The 19090-nt window shown below is 47.6% G+C and overlaps 1 protein-coding gene across 1 annotated transcript in view; it reads right to left on the bottom strand.

The window, feature by feature from the left end:
- Positions 1 to 19090, bottom strand: part of Dscaml1 (DS cell adhesion molecule like 1) — a 331942-nt gene that overhangs the window by 17772 nt on the left and 295080 nt on the right. The window contains exons 17-20 of the mRNA XM_048417297.3: positions 16380 to 16620; positions 12719 to 12865; positions 10441 to 10596; positions 562 to 701 (exon numbers count right to left, since the gene is read on the bottom strand). Of these exons, the coding sequence (XP_048273254.3) occupies positions 562 to 701; positions 10441 to 10596; positions 12719 to 12865; positions 16380 to 16620 (684 nt within the window). The remainder of the gene's footprint in view (positions 1 to 561; positions 702 to 10440; positions 10597 to 12718; positions 12866 to 16379; positions 16621 to 19090) is intronic.

Raw genomic sequence — 19090 nt, 5'->3', positions numbered from 1 at the left:
AGATGTTCTCACTCCTATACTGTCCCCCCCTTGCCCAGCTCCGCAGTGTGTGTCATCTGCAGTAGGGCCCCAGCAGTGCCTCCAAACCTGGAGGATCCTGATGAAAGGCCACGTATACCCAGAGTCCACAGGCCAGCCAGTCCCTGAGAGTGCCTGGGGTCAGAAGAGCAAAGCTGCGAGCCCCCCCCCCCCCATCTGCTTGGCTGTGACCCACAGGATTCAAGAGGGGCTCCAAAGCTGTGACAATATTGCAGCTTCTTCAGTAGATGCCTGGCCCGAGATTTGGGATAGGTGTACACATCATGGTGTGTGTGTGTGTGTGTGTGTGTGTGTGGTGTCAAAAAGCAACTTGCAACTTGCAAAAGTAGGTTATCTTCTAATGTGTGGGTCCCAGGGCTTAGACTCAGGTCTTTGAGTTCCTAGTGAGACATCTTGTCCAGCGCCCATTCTGAACTATGATCCACAGGGAAGTATAGACAGAGAAAGCTCCATGGTTTGAACTGAAAGCTGACGGATGTGTTGTCCCTAAAAGATCTGCTCCCTGTCCCCCTTGCTACTTACCGGCTGGCCGGACCCAGGGCTGGAACAGAAGATGGTGTACTTGCGGATCACCCCATTGGGCTTGGTTGGGGGCAGCCAGGACACGACCACACTGCTAGCTGATGAAGGGACAGCTTTGATGCCAGCAGGGGGACCTGGAACTGAGCAGGGAGAAGACCTGGTTAGCCTAGAGAAGACAGAGCTCAGACTTGGGAAACAGCGATGGAGGGGGAGAGTGGGTGAATCTGGGAGAGCTCGTTAGAGGGGGGCCCAGAGCTGTGGGCTAGAGCAGGAAGGCCCAGCATGGCTTACTGGCAGGAGGGCAGGGTGAGTATTTGACCAGGCAAAACATAGGCAGACCAGGTAGAAATGGAACACAGGATGCATACATCTGTTCCCTTTGCCCTTAAGCCTTGTACCCGGGTGTCCTTACTAATGCCATGCCTGTGCTTAGGACTCCACCCCACGGACACTGGTTACCTTGCTCTTTCAGACCTGTGAGTTCCTTGAGGTTGAGCCCACAAAGTGCTTTTTGCTGTGGGCCCAGTGTTGTCGTGTGCACTAGTGAGGCCCTTTCTGTTTTCCGGGGAGTCTACCTGGCAAGTGAACTCAGAAATTCACTCAAGAGGCTCATATAGACTCGTTGCTGCTTCTCCAGAGTAACAGGAAGCCTGGGAGAATGGTAGCTTTTTGTCTCAGTCACACTTCCCATCTCTCTCTCCCCACCCTATCTACTCTTCTTTTCCCACCCCCGCCCGCCATGTTTATTACTTTAGGGGCAGCAATTGCATCCTATCCTATTCAATTCTTTTTTTTTTTTTTTGAGACAGGGTTTCTTTGTGTAACAGCTCTGGATGTTCTGGAACTTGCTTTGTAGACCAGGCTGGCCTCCAGCTCACAGAGATCCACCTGCCCCTGTCTCCTGAGTGCTGGGATTACAGGCACGCACCACCACTGCCCGGCCCTGTTCAATTCTTACCGTTCTTCCCTTAGCCTCATTGACCCTATCCATGTGGAGATAAGAATCCCACTAAAGAGTTATGGTGAGAATTACTGTTCAGTAAAATAAAGCACCCAGGACAGTGGTAGTGCATGGGAAACGCTCAAGAGATGGCAGGAGTCACTATTTTTGTCTTTTCTCTGCCAGCGAGTCGGGGTGATTTCTTCTCCTTAGGAAGTGGTCAATGATTTGGGACCAACTAAAGTGATGCTCTTCAGGGGCAGCATCCATCAATCTTGGCTTCACCCTCCTGGCCTGCTGTATCTTGAGTTGCAAGGGCATGTGGATATCTCTGGGGTAAGTGAGGTTGTCTTTGCACATTTTCTGCCTGTTACCAAGAGAGGTGTGTTAAATTCACAATTGTGCATTTTTCTATCTTTCCTTATGTCTGCCTATCCATTTATCATTTATTTCTATTTATTATCTGTCTGTTTCTTTGTTACCTATCCTACTATCATTTATGTATGTGTGCATGCATGCGTGTATGTATATATCTACCTGTCATCTGTCCATCTACAATCTATCTCTTCTTATTTATCTATGATATCTATTTATCCATCTGTCTGTTCATCCATCCATCCATCCATCTATCCACCTATCTATGAAATCAATCAATCTATCAATCTATCTATCTATCTATCTATCTATCTATCTATCTATCTATCTATCTATGTATTTATCTACCAGCTATTTATCATCTATCTATCTATCTATCTATCTATCTATCTATCTATCTATCTATCTATCATCTACCTATCTATCTGTTTTTTTTTTTGAGACAAGATCTCACTAGCTGGCCTTGAATTCATGATTCTCCTGCCTTGGTCTTCCAGGTGCTAGGACTTCAGATGTGTGCCATCGCATTTGGCTTGTTTGAATGTGCTTTGAAGTTATATTAGGCCATACAAACTCAGAGTTTCCTCTGCCTAACAGAGAGAGTCTTGTAGCCATGTCTCCTTCTTTTATCTCCTAGGTCTGATATTAAAATTCCAGTTTTGGACATGTGGCGTGTTATACTTTTTGTTTTCCTATCCTTTTATTTTGAACTTTTCTACGCATTTTTATCTTGTGTGCGTGCACATGCAGATATGCCGTGGTTCACGTGGAGAGGTCAGGTGTCCTCCTCACCTTGCACCTTGTCTCCTGTCTTTCACCACTGCACATGTCAGGAGAGCAGGCCCACCAACTTCCGGCTTCTCCTGCGTCTGTTTCCCATCTCACTACAGGAGCTCTGGGACTGTGGCTGAACTGTCTCAGATGGGTTGTGTGGATTCAAACTTAGCCTGCAGTCCTGCTTGGCAAGCATTTTAGTCAGCAAGCCATCTTTCCATCCCCTTTTATACATCCTTACACTTTCGATTCCTTCTGCACAGTATGAATTTAGGTTTCGTTACTACTAGCCCGTCTGACAGGCTTTATCTTCTAATTGGAGGGCTTACTCAGTGTATCTTTAAGGCAACAGCTGGTAGATTTGTGTTTAAACTTACCCTCATATAAATACTTTCTGCTTGTTTCCCTTCCTATGTTTTGCTTTTCTTTGCTTTTTTGACTTCTTTTGAATTAAGTGTTCTGAAAATTACACTGCTTGGGTTGGAGAGATGGCTCGGTGGTTTAGAGCACTTACTGCTCTTGTGGAGGACTAGGGGCACGTGGTGTCTCACAACCATTCATAACTCCAGCTCTAGATGATCCAATGCCCTTTGCAGACCTCTGGAGGCCCCAGAAATGCACATGGTGCACATATATACAGACAGGCAAAATATTCATGTACATAAAATAAAATAAATTTTAAAATGAAAATTGTATTTCCTACTAATTTGATAATAAAATAGCATTGCATTGTTTTCAGTGGTTATTAAAACAGATTCCAATGTGATTTTTTTTTTTTTTTAGATAGGGTCTCACTTCTTTAACTCAGACTGGTCTCAAACTTAAGTTTCTCCACCCTCAGGCTCCCAAGTGGTTTCCAGGGTTTCCAGACATGTGATTACAGATATGGGGCACCACATGTGACCATAAGTGAGTCTTAGCTATCAAAGTTCAGTATGAACTGGCACTTTTCTTCTCAGACAATGCAAAGACATCACAGAGTTCACAGACCCCTCCCACTTTGTCCGTCACTGCTGGGTATCTCAGTTCTGTACATGCATCATCACTGTGATGTTTTATACAGTCAGTATTCATTTAGATTGACCCATATGTTCATCACTTAATTGCTTTGTTTTCCTCACTGCATCACTGAGCTTCCATCTGGGATCCTTTCCCTTCTAGGCAAACAACAAGACCTTTGACTGTTTCTCTAGGGCAGGTACATTGGTAATAAATTCTTTCAGCCACTGCTTGAATGAAGACTTTTTTTTAACATTTTGTTATTTTTTCAGATTTCTTTCTTTTATTTTATATGTACGAGAGTTTGGCATGCCTGTGTATGTGTACCGCAAGCATGTCTGTAGACTGTGGAAGTCAGAAGAGGGCATGGGATCCTCTGGAACTGGAGTTAGAGATGTTGTGAGCCACGATGTGGGTTTGAGACCCAAACCCAGGTCCTCTGCTAGAGCAAAAGTCCTCCTAACTGTTGAACCCTGTCTCCAGTCATCTGAGTGCACATGTCTTCATTTTATTTTAATCTTGAGGCATAGTCTATGCGGATCATCACGGGTCATAGCGATTTCCTTACATATAACCAATCCCTTTTTGAAAACTTGTTTTCGGCTTCCACCATTTCTGACAAGTTGACTGAAAACCTTATCATTGCTTCTTTTCAGATTTTATTCCTTCTAGCATCTTCTAAGATTCATTCACTCACTCTCTGTCTCCCTCCTTACTCTTTTCCCCTGCTTTGCTATACTGTTTTAGATGTGTAAATTTCCTTTATGTTGCCATCTACAGAGTTAGAACATCTTCACTTTTTGGGGAGGATTTTACAAGACAGGGTTTCTCTGTAGCTTTGGAGTCTGTTCTGGAACTAGTTAGTGTAGACCAGGCTGGCCTCGAACTCACAGAAATTGGCCTGCCTCTGCCTCCCAAGTGGTGGGATTACAGGCATGCGCCACCACTGCCCAGCTGAATGTCTTGATTTTTGTGGCTTGATAGTACTTATCATCTTTAAGACATTTTCAGAATATTACCTTCTGCTTAGTTCTCTTTCTCCTTTTCTCTGGGATGAATTCCATGTTTCTATATCCTTGCTACCCAGAATAGCCCATCAACCAGCATGGGCATCAGGAGCGTTTTAGACCCTGGGAAATCTCAGGTTCTACCTTCGACCTATTGAATCAGGGTCTGGATTTTAACATGACTCCTAATTGATATATATGCATATTAAAGCTTAAAGATAATTCATTAGACATACTTTTTCTATGCATCTTTCTTGTTCATTTTTACTTTTTAGTGAAGTGGTTCTCAACCTTCCTAGTGCTGTGACCCTTTAATTGTAATTTTGCTGTAATTGTGTAGTTATGAGTTAAATTGTAATGTAAATATCTGTTTTTTGATGGACTTTGGGGTTGTGGTCTCTCTCTGTTTCATCTGGTTGTTTTCTTTTGCCTTATCTTCCAATTCAAAGTTTATCTCTTTAGCTCTGTCTATTGTACTTTTAAACTCAGTAGTTGAGTTCTTTTTTTTGAGACAGAATTTTTCAGTGTAACAGCCCTGGATGTCCTGGAACTCACTTTGTAGATCAGAATGACCTCAAACTCACAGCGACCTGCCTGCCTTGCCTCCCACGTGCTGGGATTAAAGGCATAAACTACCATTTTCTAGTTAGTGACTGAGTTCTTAATTTTGGCATTAGTTTAATTTTTTTCCCATTCGATAGTTTCATTCTAATTTTCAGTCTTTCCAAGCGTAATTATCATAGAGTCCATGTTTGGTCATTTCAATTGCGGAAATTATATATTTCCTTTGTATACTTTCCTTGATGGCTTTTGTTTATTTGCTGATTCTCTCCCATTAATTTTTATTGTATACCAGACACAATGCTTGCTAAACTGTACCAGTAATGTGAAAACTCAGGTGATAACCATCTCCCCAAAGAGAAGATACATCCTGGACACTAGCAACTTGGAGTAACTTCAATCCAGACTATAGGCCTGAGAGGAGAATACAAGGTTGAGCTGTGTGCACTTGGCTCATGCTTACTCCTGGACTTCAAGGGCTGTTTGTCTTTCAAGGCTTTGATTGAAGGAGAATGGAGTTCACCACACAGATTAAAACTTCGCAGTAGGCTCTGGCCTCTGATTTGTGTTCCTTCAGCGCTATTCAGTGTCTCGCTCACTGTCTCAAGATTCAGAAACCGTCCTTTTGGGAAAGGGCTGCTTCACATCAGGCTCCTTCCTGAGTCCTGATTTTCCCTGGGGTCCTGGCCCAGCAATTCACTCTCCTGTTGGCCGTATGATAACCTCTAGGCAGGCATTTTTAAAGGAAATCACTAAGTTCCTAGTTACCTTCAGCAGGGAAGGTAGGGGTGAGTCTCCTGGCCCATGGCTCCTCTCAACTCACCTCCTCCCCTTCATCAGCTGTGGGCCCAGCTTGGCATAGGCTTCTTGCACTGTCTTTCCTCACTGCACCCAACAAGGTTTATCTTTCCAGAATGGCTCTAGTCCTGCTCCTCCCTCAGCTAGAGGCCTTTAAAAATGGTCTAGTATGCAGCTTGGCTTCGCTTTGGTTTCCACAGGGAAGGTGAAGCATGGACAAAAGTCTTTGAAAAGACAGACCAACCAAGACAACCTGAAACCAAGCCCAGACTGAGTAAGTCTGCCCTGGGTAAGTGTATGCGACTTCTGTGTTTACGTTTTTATCTTTTTTCTTTGTAAAAACTGCTTTGTTTATTCACTTTTTGTTTTATGTGTATGAATGTTTTACTTCTGTGTGTGTACGTACACCGTGTGTGTGCAGTGCCTGCAGAGATCGGAAGAGATCATCGGATCTCCTGGAACTGGAATAACAGTTTTGAGCTGCCACGTGGGTGCTGGGAACTGAATCTGGGTCCTCTCTAAGAGCAGCAAGTGCTTTTAACTGCTCAGCCATCACTCTAGCCCCTTATTTCTCTTGTGTGTGTGCATGTTCATGTGTGCTAGTGTGTGTGTGTGTGTGTGTGTGTGTGTGTGTGTGTGTGCGTGAGTGTGTGTGTGTGTGAATGAGGAGGCCAGAGGGCAAGCTTGGGGGTGATCCTTAGGAAACATCTACCTTGGTTTTTGAGCTAGGGTCTCTTACTGGGACCCAGAGCTTGCCAATTAGGCTGAATTAGCTGGTTAATGAGGCCCAGGGATCTGTCTGTCCTGCAGCTCTGACTTACAGGAACAAGATACCACACCTGACTTTTTTTCTTTTCTTCCTTCTTTCCTTCCTTCCTTCCTTCCTTCCTTCCTTCCTTTATTCCTTCCTTCCTTCCTTCCTTCCTTCCTTCCTTCCTTCTTTTCTTTTCTTTTTTTTCGAGACAGAGTTTCTCTGTGGGATAGTCCTGACTGTTCTGGAACTCACTCTGTAGACCAGGCTGGTCTTGAACTCACAGAGATCCACCTGCTTCTACCTCCTGAGTGCTGGGATTAAGGGTGTGTGCCACCACCACTTGACCACACCTGGCTTTCTTTGTGGGTTAAGGGGATCAAGCTTGAGTCTTTATGTTGTATAACAAGCAGTTTTCAAAACGAGCTATCTCCCCAGCCCCTTATTTTTTTTCTGTTTCTTTTGGTTGCCTCTAAAGGATTTAATTTCTTTTCCTTAGGAAAAATGTAAAATCCTGAGGATGGTGAGCAGGTGAGGCCTTAATGCCTTCGGATTAAGATGCTTGGCCACGGTCCCACAGAGGGAGGGGCTGTACTTGAAACATGGACCTATCTGCTTTCCCTGTTAAACGAGTACAAACTGGAATAACATCTCCCTGCCCATGGCAGAGCCTGGCTGGTGGACTAGTGTGGCAGTGACACGGCCAGCCGAAGTGGTTGGCACCCTGTCCTGCCTCCTACAGACAGACCTGTCTTTTGATCAGGTTCCCACGCCCCTCCACACTTTAGAAAGAGTTGACTCTGTCACCTACATGAGAGGATATATTAAGTTTTGGGAAGATGTTTGGCCATGAAAATTCCCTTTTGATATCTGGTTTAGTAAGAGGAATGTGGCCCTGTTCCGGCCAATAGGAAGTGAGGATAAATCTGATAAGCGGGTTTCTAGGAAAAGTTTCCTTTGTGCCAAGAGAGGCATGGTGACTTGAAGTGACTTCCTCCGCCTGGTCTGGTGAGAAGCAGGAAGCGGTGGCTATCTTGAAATCTTGGCTGTGGTGGTGCAGGGGGAGGGATTCTGCTATGCTGAAGATGGCAGAGGGGAGCTACTGATCAAACCAACCTTGAGTACGTCACTCAGGGCTCCCCGGTCCATGTGACGATAACTATGCTTACTGCTTTTGAATCTTTTGGTTAGGCTTTCTATTGTACAAACAGTTTCCTAACAGCCCTAGGTGAAGGGTAGTCTGGATTTGTCTTCCATTTTCTGAGTGGCACTCACAGAATAGCTTTGGGACTCTCGGCCTCAGAGTTCTCCTCTGTAAAATGGAAAGAAGGCTAGGAAGAGGACAGTTCATGTATGACAACATGACACATACATGTCAAGTCACCACTGCTGTTTGGGACGAGACTCCATCTGATGTTATGTCCTTTCTGGCCTTGGGCTTCCCTTTGGGGACACCGAGTCTCTCCCCTGTTATGTCATTGACAGCATCTTCGTAGCCACAAAGCAACTATCATTGTTATCACCCAGGGCTTCTTCTACAAATGGTTCTCTAGTTATTTTGCTTTTTTTAGTTTGATGAGACACCATTGTTTCCACTTGAGGAGGCAGCAGAAGCCAGAGTGACTTGTCAGATGACCATAGGACTACGGAAGTTCTTCTGTGGAACTGGCCAAGACTCTCCATACCACACAGCTGTCTCCTAAAGGTGGGGACTGTGCTCCCTGACTCCCACCCTAAGCCTCGATTCTGTTGTGCATGTTCCTGTGTGTCTCTGAAGGTGACTTTGGGTACACAGCTGAAGGCTCCTGCAAGGGCAGGATGATGCCTGTGGCCCCTGAGGCCTCACTTTGGTTAAATACATGGAGATACTCATGGGTGTGGCCTTGACTAAAGGAGGAGTCAGGAAGCTTAGGGACCTCTGTGACACATTTCCAAAGACCAGGAATATACCTGGCATGGTCCCAGGCTTTAAGATGGGGCCAGGCTGGGCACCAGTTCAGTTAATCCTCTACCCAAGAGCAGGTAGTTCTGCCCCGAGCTGTCTCAGGAAATCAAGGCAGGGAAGTGTGACAGGAAGGTTGGTAAATGCTGCATTGCTTAGAGCTCTTGAGGTGGCAGCTGGTGGCAAGGCTGAAGGGAGAGGAGTAGATCAAGCCAGGTGGGAGCTCGTTCAGCCCCTGTACTGGGAGTGTATGAAATTCCTCCCCATCGTTCACAACTCTGACCCTTCCAGAACCTCTGTCAAATATCTGGGTAGGCCCTAGATCCCAGGTCTCCTTATTCTTCGAAGAAACACAGACTGAGTAGGAAGGAAGCCAGGATACCAATGATGGCTACTGCTTACATGTTCCTGCTGCCTTCCAGACACTTTACATGCCTACTGCGTTCCAGACACTTTACATGCCTACTGTGTCCCAGACAGACACTTCACATGCCTACTGTGTCTTAGACACTTTACATGCCTACTGTGTTCCAGCCATTTACATGCCAACTGTGTCCCAGACAGACACTTTACATGCCTACTGTGTCCCAGACACTTTACATGCCTACTGTGTTCCAAACATTTACATGCCAACTGTGCTCCAGACACTTTACATGCCTACTGCGTTCCAGACATTTTACATGCCTACTGTGGTCCAGACACTTCACTTAAATGCAGCCTTTCTAAAGACAGGGTACCTGGCCCAGGACATTCAGTTAAGAAACAATGCAGGGCCAGTGAGATGTCTAGGTAGATAAAGATACGTGTTGTACAAGCCTGGCAGTCTGAATTTGATCACCAAAACCCATGGTAGGACAGAAACAATTCCACCAAGTTGTCCTCTGACCTCCACACATGTGCCATGGCATGCATGTGTATATGCACATACACATCATATACACACATAGAATAACAACAAAAGTCTAGGGCAGGGTGGGATAAGAAAGGCTGGCCAGGAGTGGGAGCCCAGAGCTGTGTGCCAGGTATGGTCCAGGCCACCTTCTACTTCAGTAGTCTCCCAGATTTGTGCAGTTCTGGGCCCCAGTTGGAAGCTCAACCCTTCTCCCTACCTGTTCCTTACAGGGTCGATTCAGCTTCCAACCTGTGCTTATGTACACTATAGTCTTGAGTTTGGCCTGAATTATGCTCAATGAAGAAGAGTATAGTGACCACAGTTCCAGATGGAGGCCTATCTCAGTTTCCTCCCGGTGAGTTCAAGGCCTGGACCACACTGGGGCTTTGGTGGCATGACCACCAAGTCCTTAGCCCTGGTTGTACAAGGTGACTTTCCTGATTCCCACATCGAGCTCAACATCCATGCCTAGAGGAAACTGAGCTGTGTCTGTCGGGAGAGCAGGTGCCTCAAAAGGATGCCTCGAGGGTGGGACTGGGAGAAGAGTTGTCAGGCTGGTGATTTGGTGCTTCAGAGAGCAGAGTGGTAAGGGAGGAGGGAACGGCTTAGTTGTTCCCACATCCATCCCAGAGCATGTCAACAAGCTCCACAGTCAGAAATGTTTGGTGGATAGCCCCGTCCTCCAAATCACCCTCCAAGGGCTCAAAGGGACAGAAGAAAGAATGATTCCTTCTCTTCCCAGCCCCGGGATAAGGGCTGGAAGCAAACAGCCTGTGTGTGGGGTGCGCTCCTGGGAAGTTGGTTCCTGAGGGCAGAGAGGTAGGTCGTCCCTGGACTCACCATCTTCCTTGGTCTGGATATAGAGCACGCTGCTTCGCACACCATCCCCAGCCTGCGTGTAGGCTAGCACCTGGACGCTGTAGTTGGTGAACTTCTCCATGCCCCGCAGCTCCACTCGCTCCCTTGTGGTGGTGACGTTCTGCATCTCACCCCACTCTGTGGAGACAGGCCTTTAGTCGTGAGACTGACCCTGCCGTGCTCCCTACCCTCCTCCTAGCCTGGGCTCAGACCTCTACTCTGTAGGGGTGAGGACTAGAGGGTCTTCTACAAGGCAGTTGATCCGTCCCTAGGCCATGTCTCTCCTCAAGTGCCAAGTGTGTGCTGGCCTTGAACTCCGGTTGACCTTGTACCAACTTTTGCTCGATGCTCTCTCTTTAAGATATATTCATCTGTATCTCTCCCTGAAGTATGAGCCCTCCTGTTACCCAACTCCCCCCTTCCTTAGCCCACTGGGGACCAATCATTCTGGCTCCACTAAGGAGCTTCTTGTAGATCCTAAAGAAATGTTCAGGGAATGACGGGCATGGTTAATCCCAGCCCTCAGGAGGCTGAGGAAGGAGGATCTCTGGGACTTTGAGCCTAGTCTGGGCTACATTAGCCAGGCTACATAGTAAGATCCTGTCTGAAAATATAGTTTATGTCAAGTGTCCTTGGAGAGGGCCACAGAAGCAAAAAGGAAAATGAGTAGGGAGGGCTTCTGAGCCCCTGCTGAAACTATGTGGAAGACTGGCCCGGACACGGGAGCTGGGGACAGACTTCGTAGAGCGAGAGACTGGAAATCAATTCCCAGGGTCTCACAGGCAACTAGGTGCAGGCAAAAGGCTCAAGGCATTGACCAGGCGGCAGTGCAGAGTATAGGGTCCAGAGGGTGAGAACACCATGCCCAGATGGGATTCAGAGGCCTCCGTATAGGAAGCAGGGCAGACCTATCTGGGGCACATGGAAAGACCTAGGAAGAGGGCGGCTTCACTAACAGCCCTGCGGTCTTTGGAGAGTAGAAGTCAATGTCTTCTCTGAGGGCTGGGTTGGAAAGCTCATTGCCTTGGAAAAAAGAAAGCAAGTTCTGGAAGGAGCCTTACGCTAATACTGTGTAAGGGTCACATTTGTTTGTTTTTTGAGACAGGTTCTCACAATGTAGCTCTGGCTGCCTCTGTCTCCTGAGTGCAGGGATTAAAAGGCAAACACCATCACTGGGAGTCCCAGGATTTCACAAGGTACTTGGGAAATGTTCAGTGGTTGAGCCCTAAGACTGAGGCTTCTAAGCTTCCCTAGGAGACAATGGATCAGGGATGTCTTTCCAGTAGCGTTCAGGTCCAGAGGGAGGAAGCAATAACTTGGAGAGATTGCTGTGAGCCGCATCCCCAGGTCCTCTGGAAGGGAAGATGCAGAAGCCTGGGAGGCAGAATGATTGGAACTAGGCTACAAGCACATCACAGGCCTCTGTGCTCTACTGAGGTGAGGAAAGCTTCTGTGTGCACAGCTGGGGATGCAGGCCACTGGCTCTGCATCCTACAGAGTTCCTGGTAACTAGAAGGCCTTTGTGAACACCACTGGGCACGAGAGCGATGCATTTGTTGGGGTTCCACAGGCCTGTCTGCATCTGAGGCCAAGAAGGTACCCTGAAGGCATCTCTTCCCCTTACCCCTCCCTGTCCTTGCTCTGTGAATTCTGTCCCGCCCCTCACAGTACTTGGGGTGCTGTTCACATTGGACTTACACATCTTACTACCCATCTGGCTCCATCAGTTTGACCAAGGAACAGCTTCCCTAGGCTCGGATAAGGATGCTTCCTCTCTTATCCCTCCAGGCCTAGACGATGACAGCTTCCTGAAGGTACTAATTCCGGCCATCCTCTCTCTTCCCCACCCTGCTAAAAGTACCCCCTCAACACACATGTGTGTGCCACCTGTTCCCTGCCTGATATAGCCATGAAGTCTTAATATCAACATATCAGAATAACAAATGTGTCTCAGTATCCCAATGACTCCTATGCGTGCAATTGTCTAGGTGTGACTGGTACCTACTGCCCCTCACCAGGGAGGTGACTGTGTGCATGACCTTGGCCCTCATCTGGCTCTGGTCCTATGCTAACAAGGACACAGGCAAGTGGACCCTCACTGTCATATCACACTGCTGTAGCCTCCATATGTGTGCAGAGGGGGCTGTGCTTGCTCTTGACATGCGGCTGGAAGCTACTCAGTTCTAACCAAGCCTAGGGCGCATCCCAAGGAATGCAAGCACATTAGCTTGGACCCAGCCATTAACCCCAGAAGACTCACCCCCATCAACATAGAGTGACCAGAAGATGACCCGGTAGCCTTTGAGGACACCGTTGAGGGTGCTTCGTGGGGGCTCCGACCAAGAGATGACAGCCACGTCAGAAGTGATAGACAGGGCTCGGACATTCTCTGGGGGTTGGCTGGGCACTGTAGAGGGTAATGGGAAGCAACAACTAGTCAGTTAGTTAGGGTATGAATGATGATATAACCTATGTGTCTCATACTGGGCCCAAGTTGCCTGATCATGGGAATGTAGAGTCAGACAAGCACAGGGACTATCTGACTCAGAGGTCTGGGAGTTGGACTGCCATTCACATCTTCTCTGATCTCCAGTCTCACCCTACCCCATCTCTTTGGGGCAAGATGGCCCTGCTTCTGTTAGATTCTGGAGAAGGGGATGAACTTGGGCATGGTCCCAGCAACTCCTCAGTAGGCCACGACAGTCAGAGAGTCCACAAGATGAGTGTGGTAGCTTGGGAGACCAATCAAGCTCCAGGGTGGTTGTAACTCAGCATCGAACAGAGGGCTAGAGAGATGGACCTGAACCCAGGCCTGACCTGGGGATTCCTGCATTCTGGGGTTAAGCTGAAGGGAAGGTGAAAAAGAAAGGGGGACCTCAATGGATCCTGGCTTAGGGTCGGAAAGTTCCCATGGAGATCTCTATGACTTCTGGGCCCATTACTCCCTGTTCCATCTCTATGTAGGAGCATGCCCAAACACCTGGGTGTCCTGAAACCACAGCATGAGGCCAACGTGGGTGACCTATGTGTCCTTGACTCTGAGAGCTCCTTCTGCGACTTCTGAGTCCTCTAACTGCACCGTGGGAGCAAAGCACCGGGGTTAACTCTGCTAAGATTTCAGCAGCACTTTGTGAGGGCTTCCTAGGAGCCCAGGACAGAGGGAGAAAGGGAGCCCGCTCTACTGTGAATGGGAGAAAGGAGGCAGAGGCTGGAGGGAAGGTAATTAGATCCCGTTGCCCCACAAGAGGCAACTCTAATTTTTATGAGCATTTAAATGATAATACATCATCCTAACGATCCTCTTTGAGAGTGATTATTGTTTCATATTACTTAGGTGTAAAAATATAAGCACCATGTAATTAGGGACCCAGTGTAATAAACTAATACAGATCGCCCGTTCGAACAAAATGAAGGTAATACAATTATGGAAAAGACACTCTTGCTAAGGCAGGGGCCTTTGAATACCCCAGGAGGAGTGCTAATATTGCCAGAAAACGATCAGGATCTGACAGGCTAACGAGGGCCTTAATTAAGTATGAAAAACTGCGGAGCAAATGCACGTGGAAACTTTCTTTCCTGTCTCCTCCTTTGTTTTGAAAAGGACCCCACAGCCCGTGCCGAGCCCTCCCTGGTGGAAACTCCGAGGGCCCTGTGTGTGGGAGGAAGGCTGTCTTCCCCTGAGGATGAAGGATGGGAATTTAGGGTTGGGCGGGCTGGTCTGGGCTCCGGGTTTGGACAGCTGGTTCAGCAGACCTTCCTGGGGCATGCTGTATCCAGTCTTGCTCCCAAGCACAGGGGAAGCAGGTGGACCAGAAAGAGTACAGCCTCAGGATCAGGCTTGGATGTCCGTCATGGCTGTGGCTGTTATAGTACTAGGTAGGGGGTTAATTGCTGCCAGTTGTGGCTGAGCTTCGTGAGTTCTGACCCAGCTGTGGTTTTCATGGGTACTCCATGGGCCAGCAGCAGCCCAGCCCCCATTGTTATTGTCATCATGGAGTCCCGGCTACTCTCTGAAGGCTTCCAGAGAGTGCTGTGGGAACTCCTGAGCTAGGGCACCACTTGGACCAATACTCCAGCCTGAAAGGTGATAAGCTGTTCCTCAGCCCAGCCAGGCTTGTGGTCAATGTCTTCAGGTGGGGCAGAAACTTGGGGGGGGGCCCAGGGCAGTGTGGCTGTGCTTCTTCAGGCTCTCTGTAACTCTCTGATCTCTGCCAACCCCCCCCCCCCCCGCACTCAGATCTGGGATATATCACATCCCCAAACTCAGCTGTGTCCTAACCCAGTGAGAAGGGATCTGGGGACGGAACCAGGATTTGAAAGCCCCAGACAGCTTCTACCTTCAGCTAAGGTATAGAAAAGTGAGTACAAGATTCTCCAGTGTCCCTGGCCTGACTCTCCCTCTCAGCATGGGCTTGAACTTGCAAAGGGGAAGGGGGAGGAGAGGGCACAGCTAAGCTCAGGGCCTGGCTCGCCAGTGTTGGGCTGCTTGACTCTTGTAGTGCCAGGCAGCAAGGGCATTGCACCCTCCCTTCCGGGAGAAGTAGGCTCAAGACCCAGTTTCCATTCTCAGCCCCTCACTTTCAATTGTGGTGTCAGGAGGAGGCTTTGAAGACTCTTCTGCATCTTCCTAGTCTGCTTTCTCGGGGTGTGTGTATGTGACTGACTGCTTGCCCGCTGCTCTGGAGGCATCGAGGTCCTATCGCCTACCTCATCCCGATACAGGGTCAGGCCCCAGCTGTCTGTCATCTTTCCTGTGTGTGGACAGGATGCACGCTCCTGTTCCCTCCCAGCTCTGGAGAATATGGGCCCCTTCATTTACTATCAGACTGTGGGAGCTTTTCTAGTTACCAGGGTGCTAAGACTTATTGATTGATTGATTGATTGATTGATTGATTGATTTTGAGACAGGGCCTCACTATATATCGCTGGCTGGCCTGGAACTCACTGTGTAGACCAGGATGGCTTTGATTTCATAGCAATTCTCCGGCCTCTGCCTCCTCCGTGTTGGGACTAAAGATGTGTGCCACCTCCAGTAGAGTGTTTTTTAAGAGCCAGGCATTTAGCTGTGAGCATTTCTTAATTCTGTAGTCTCTTCTTATACCCTTGAAACAGATCAGGGACACATTCTAGCCTAGAAATACAAGTGGAACTTGGCTCTTCTTTCTCTGCTTCTCAAAGGAGAAACTGGGCCCAGAATGAGGGGAAAAGCTTGGTCAGGGGCTAGGGGCCCAGAAAGGACGAGAAAGATACAGGGACGGAGAGACATGGATAGACAGATAGACTAAGAGGCAGAGCATCAGCGAGTGAGAGACAGAGGGAAATTGCAGGGGCTGATGCTGTTTTTGTTGAGTGGACTAAGGCCCCCTTAGGAGCAGTGGGCGAGAGGAGATGGGGCGGCAAGTGTGCTGTTTATTTTTTTGGTCAACTTGATACAAACTGGAGTCATCTTGGAAGGGGAAACCTCAGCTAAGAAATTGTTTCCACCAGTTTGACATGTAATCAAGTCTTTGAAGTGTTTTCTTGATTAGTGGTTGATATAGGTAGCCCCAGTCCTCCGTATATAGAACCAGCTCTGGGGTGCTGATCCTGGGCTGCACAAGAAAGCAGGCTGAGTCAGTCATGAAGAGAAAGCCAGGAAGTAGAGTTCCCCTGTGGCCTCTGCTTCAGTTCATGGCCCTGGGATCCTGCCTTGAGTTCCTGTTCTGACTTCCCTCAGTGATGCAGTGTGACCTGGAAGTGTAAGATGAATTAACCCTTTCTCCCTCGAGTTGCTTTTGGCCAGTGTTTTATCCACAGCAGTAGAAAGCAAACAAGAGCACCCATGAAGCTTGTGTTACTCACAGGATCCATGTAGATCCAGGTCCTGGGTCTGCCTGAACCAGAATCTAACCCCATGCTCCTAGCCCTATGTCTGCCCTTACCATCCTCCAAGGTGGTGGCGTTGATCTCACTGGATGAGGGCCCTGTGCCCGCCCGGTTGAAGGCCTGAACAACTACGCCGTACTGAGCAAACTTCTTGAGGTTATCCAGGGTGTAGACCTCACTGTCCCCGGTGGCCTTCATCTCCACGATGCTGTACTGCCCATTGCTGCCAGGGCTGTTCTCCCGGTACCCAATCTGGTATCCCCGGATGACTCCATTCTGCAGCTCCTTCTTGGGTGCCTGTGGGTCAGGGGAAGAGCCGAGGATGAAGACACGGTGATATTCTTAGAAGACTTTGTTCTTAAAGCCAAGGACACACCATCAGTCTGTGCCTAGCCCTTTGAAGGCTCCTGTTTCACTTAGATTGAACCCTGAGGTATTTACCACGGCGTCTGGCCCTCTGTGAGCATGACACTGAGATGCAGGCCCATCTTCTCACATAGCCCTTTATGCTGTTCTTGTCCCCACTCTGGTCTCTCTCCTCCGTCATGTCCTTGAGGAGAGGCCCCCTTCTTTATGAGACAACCCTTAGCTGTTAGTGGCTTGTTCAGGCTTCTGGTCAGAGGCCTGGTTTTTCTTCCCATGGCTTCTGACATTCTATAGCGTTTACTTCTGTGTTTGGATGTCTGACCCAGCAGAATCTAAGGTCACAAAGATGAGATGTATTGACTTTTTTTACTGTTGTATCTCTGGTCTATAACGGTACCTGTCATAGGGTAGGCCCTGATTGCATATTTAGTGTATGTATGCATGTATGTATCACTAAATAGGGACATTACTTGTATGCTTAGGGACCTAGAAGAATTGGAACCTCAGACAAAAGTGATCTGAAGGAGAGAGGTGCAAGCAATGAATTTAAATAAAAGGAATGTCCTGTGATCCCTGTTCACGCACACTGGGATGGTCATTACTGATAAAAAAAATGATGTAGAAAAATCAGAACCCTGTTACAGGAATGTCAAATACAACAGCAGTGCAAGCAATCTGGCTGTTTCTCAAGCAGGCAGACATTGAGTTACCATGTGATCCAGGTGGTTGTGCTATCCTGCTTCGGGGTATTAACCTTGAAGGACTGAAAGCAGGGACTCTGTTTCTTGGATATCTGTGTGCACAGCAGCGTTATTCACAAGAGGTGAGTGGACCAGTGAGATGTGCCATATCCCCACAGTGGAACAGTACACACCCAGGAAAGGTGAAATGCTTGCATAGATGAACTCAGACATTGTGCTGCATGAAACTAGTCAGTCACAAAAGACAGGCACCATAAAATTCCAGTTACAGAGGCTCCTGGACTAGGTGAATTCACAGGAAAAGAAAACAGAAGCTTCGCTGGGTGGTGACAGTGCATACATTTAATCCCAGCACTTGGAAGGCAAAAGTAGGGGGATCTCTGTGAGTTCGAGGCTAGCCTGGTCTACAAGGGCTAGTTCCAGGACAGCTAGAACTGTTACATAGAGAAATTCTGTCTCAAAAAACCAGAAAAAAAAAGAAAGAAAACCAGAAGTTTCTAGGAGCTAGGAGGAGGGTATAAGGAGTTCAGTTGAGGTGATGGACAAGTATTGGAAATGGCTCATGGTGATGGTTACACACCTCTGTGAATGTTCTAATTGGCATGGAACTTTATTTTTTTTCAATTAAAAATTGTGTGGGGTGTGTTTTTTTTATAGGTATGTGTATGTGAGGGTGTGCACATATGAAGAGATCTCAGGTTGACGCCCGGTGTCCTCCTCCATCACTCTCTACCTTATTTTTGGGATAGGATCTCTTACTGGTTGTTCTGGCCCTTGCTGTTTTGACTAAACCCAGGACCCTCTGGTCTCTGTTCCGCAGTACTGGGGTTGCAGATGCATTGGAGCGTCAGGCTTCTATATGACTTTGGAAATCTGAGCCTGGGTCTCTGTGTTAACCCAGCAAGCACTTTACCCAGTGAATTACCTCCTCAGTGTCCCAAACAGCACTCTTAAACATAGCTATAAGGTATAAATTTTATACTAAAAAAAAAAAAAAAACTCTTGAAGATAAAGACGAACCTAAACAAAGAGTGCTTGACTTCCGCCTGGCCCAGATCCTCAAGGAACGGGCTGGGTTGTCCCTGATTCAGTGGCCAAGGGTGAAAGTGTAATGAGGGAGGAGGCCCACAGGCAGCCCATAGATGGTCAGAGGTGCCAAGAGGGTGCTGGTGGGAATGAAGGAGCAATCCCAGAGGGCCAGAAGAACAGAGCAAAGAACATTGTACTCGCATGAGTCCAGACTGGGAAATGTTCTCACCCCAGACTCAAGACTCTGCCACACATAGTCATGCACATATACAGCTGTCTTGAGAGAAGACATTGTAACATGAACACCAGTACACGGCAGGATCTTATATGACCCCTACCCCCATACACAAGTGGCTATGTAATTCATGTCTATAAACGTGTGTAGGTACTATAAACACATGTTCAGACCCTAATCACCATGCCTGCCCATGGTCAGACGCAGTTAGATCCACAAATAGAAGCTGGCTTCTTTAGGGACTGGGCCTGCCCATCTTTAAATTGAGATAGAAAGTCACCTCTGTCATAAAAAACCAGTTAGAACCAGAGTTTTGAAGACGATGAAGTTAATTTAAAAGCCCACCTTCTATTATACTAAAAAATAGTGAGATAAAAAACAATTAAGTTCGTAAAACAGCCCCACTGTTTCTTTTAATTCAATGAATGTTTTAAAT

This window comes from Myodes glareolus, chromosome 4 (genome assembly GCF_982192425.1).
Source record: "Myodes glareolus chromosome 4, mMyoGla1.1, whole genome shotgun sequence".
Taxonomy (NCBI): domain Eukaryota; kingdom Metazoa; phylum Chordata; class Mammalia; order Rodentia; family Cricetidae; genus Myodes; species Myodes glareolus.
This window is presented reverse-complemented; position numbering and strand designations above follow the sequence as displayed.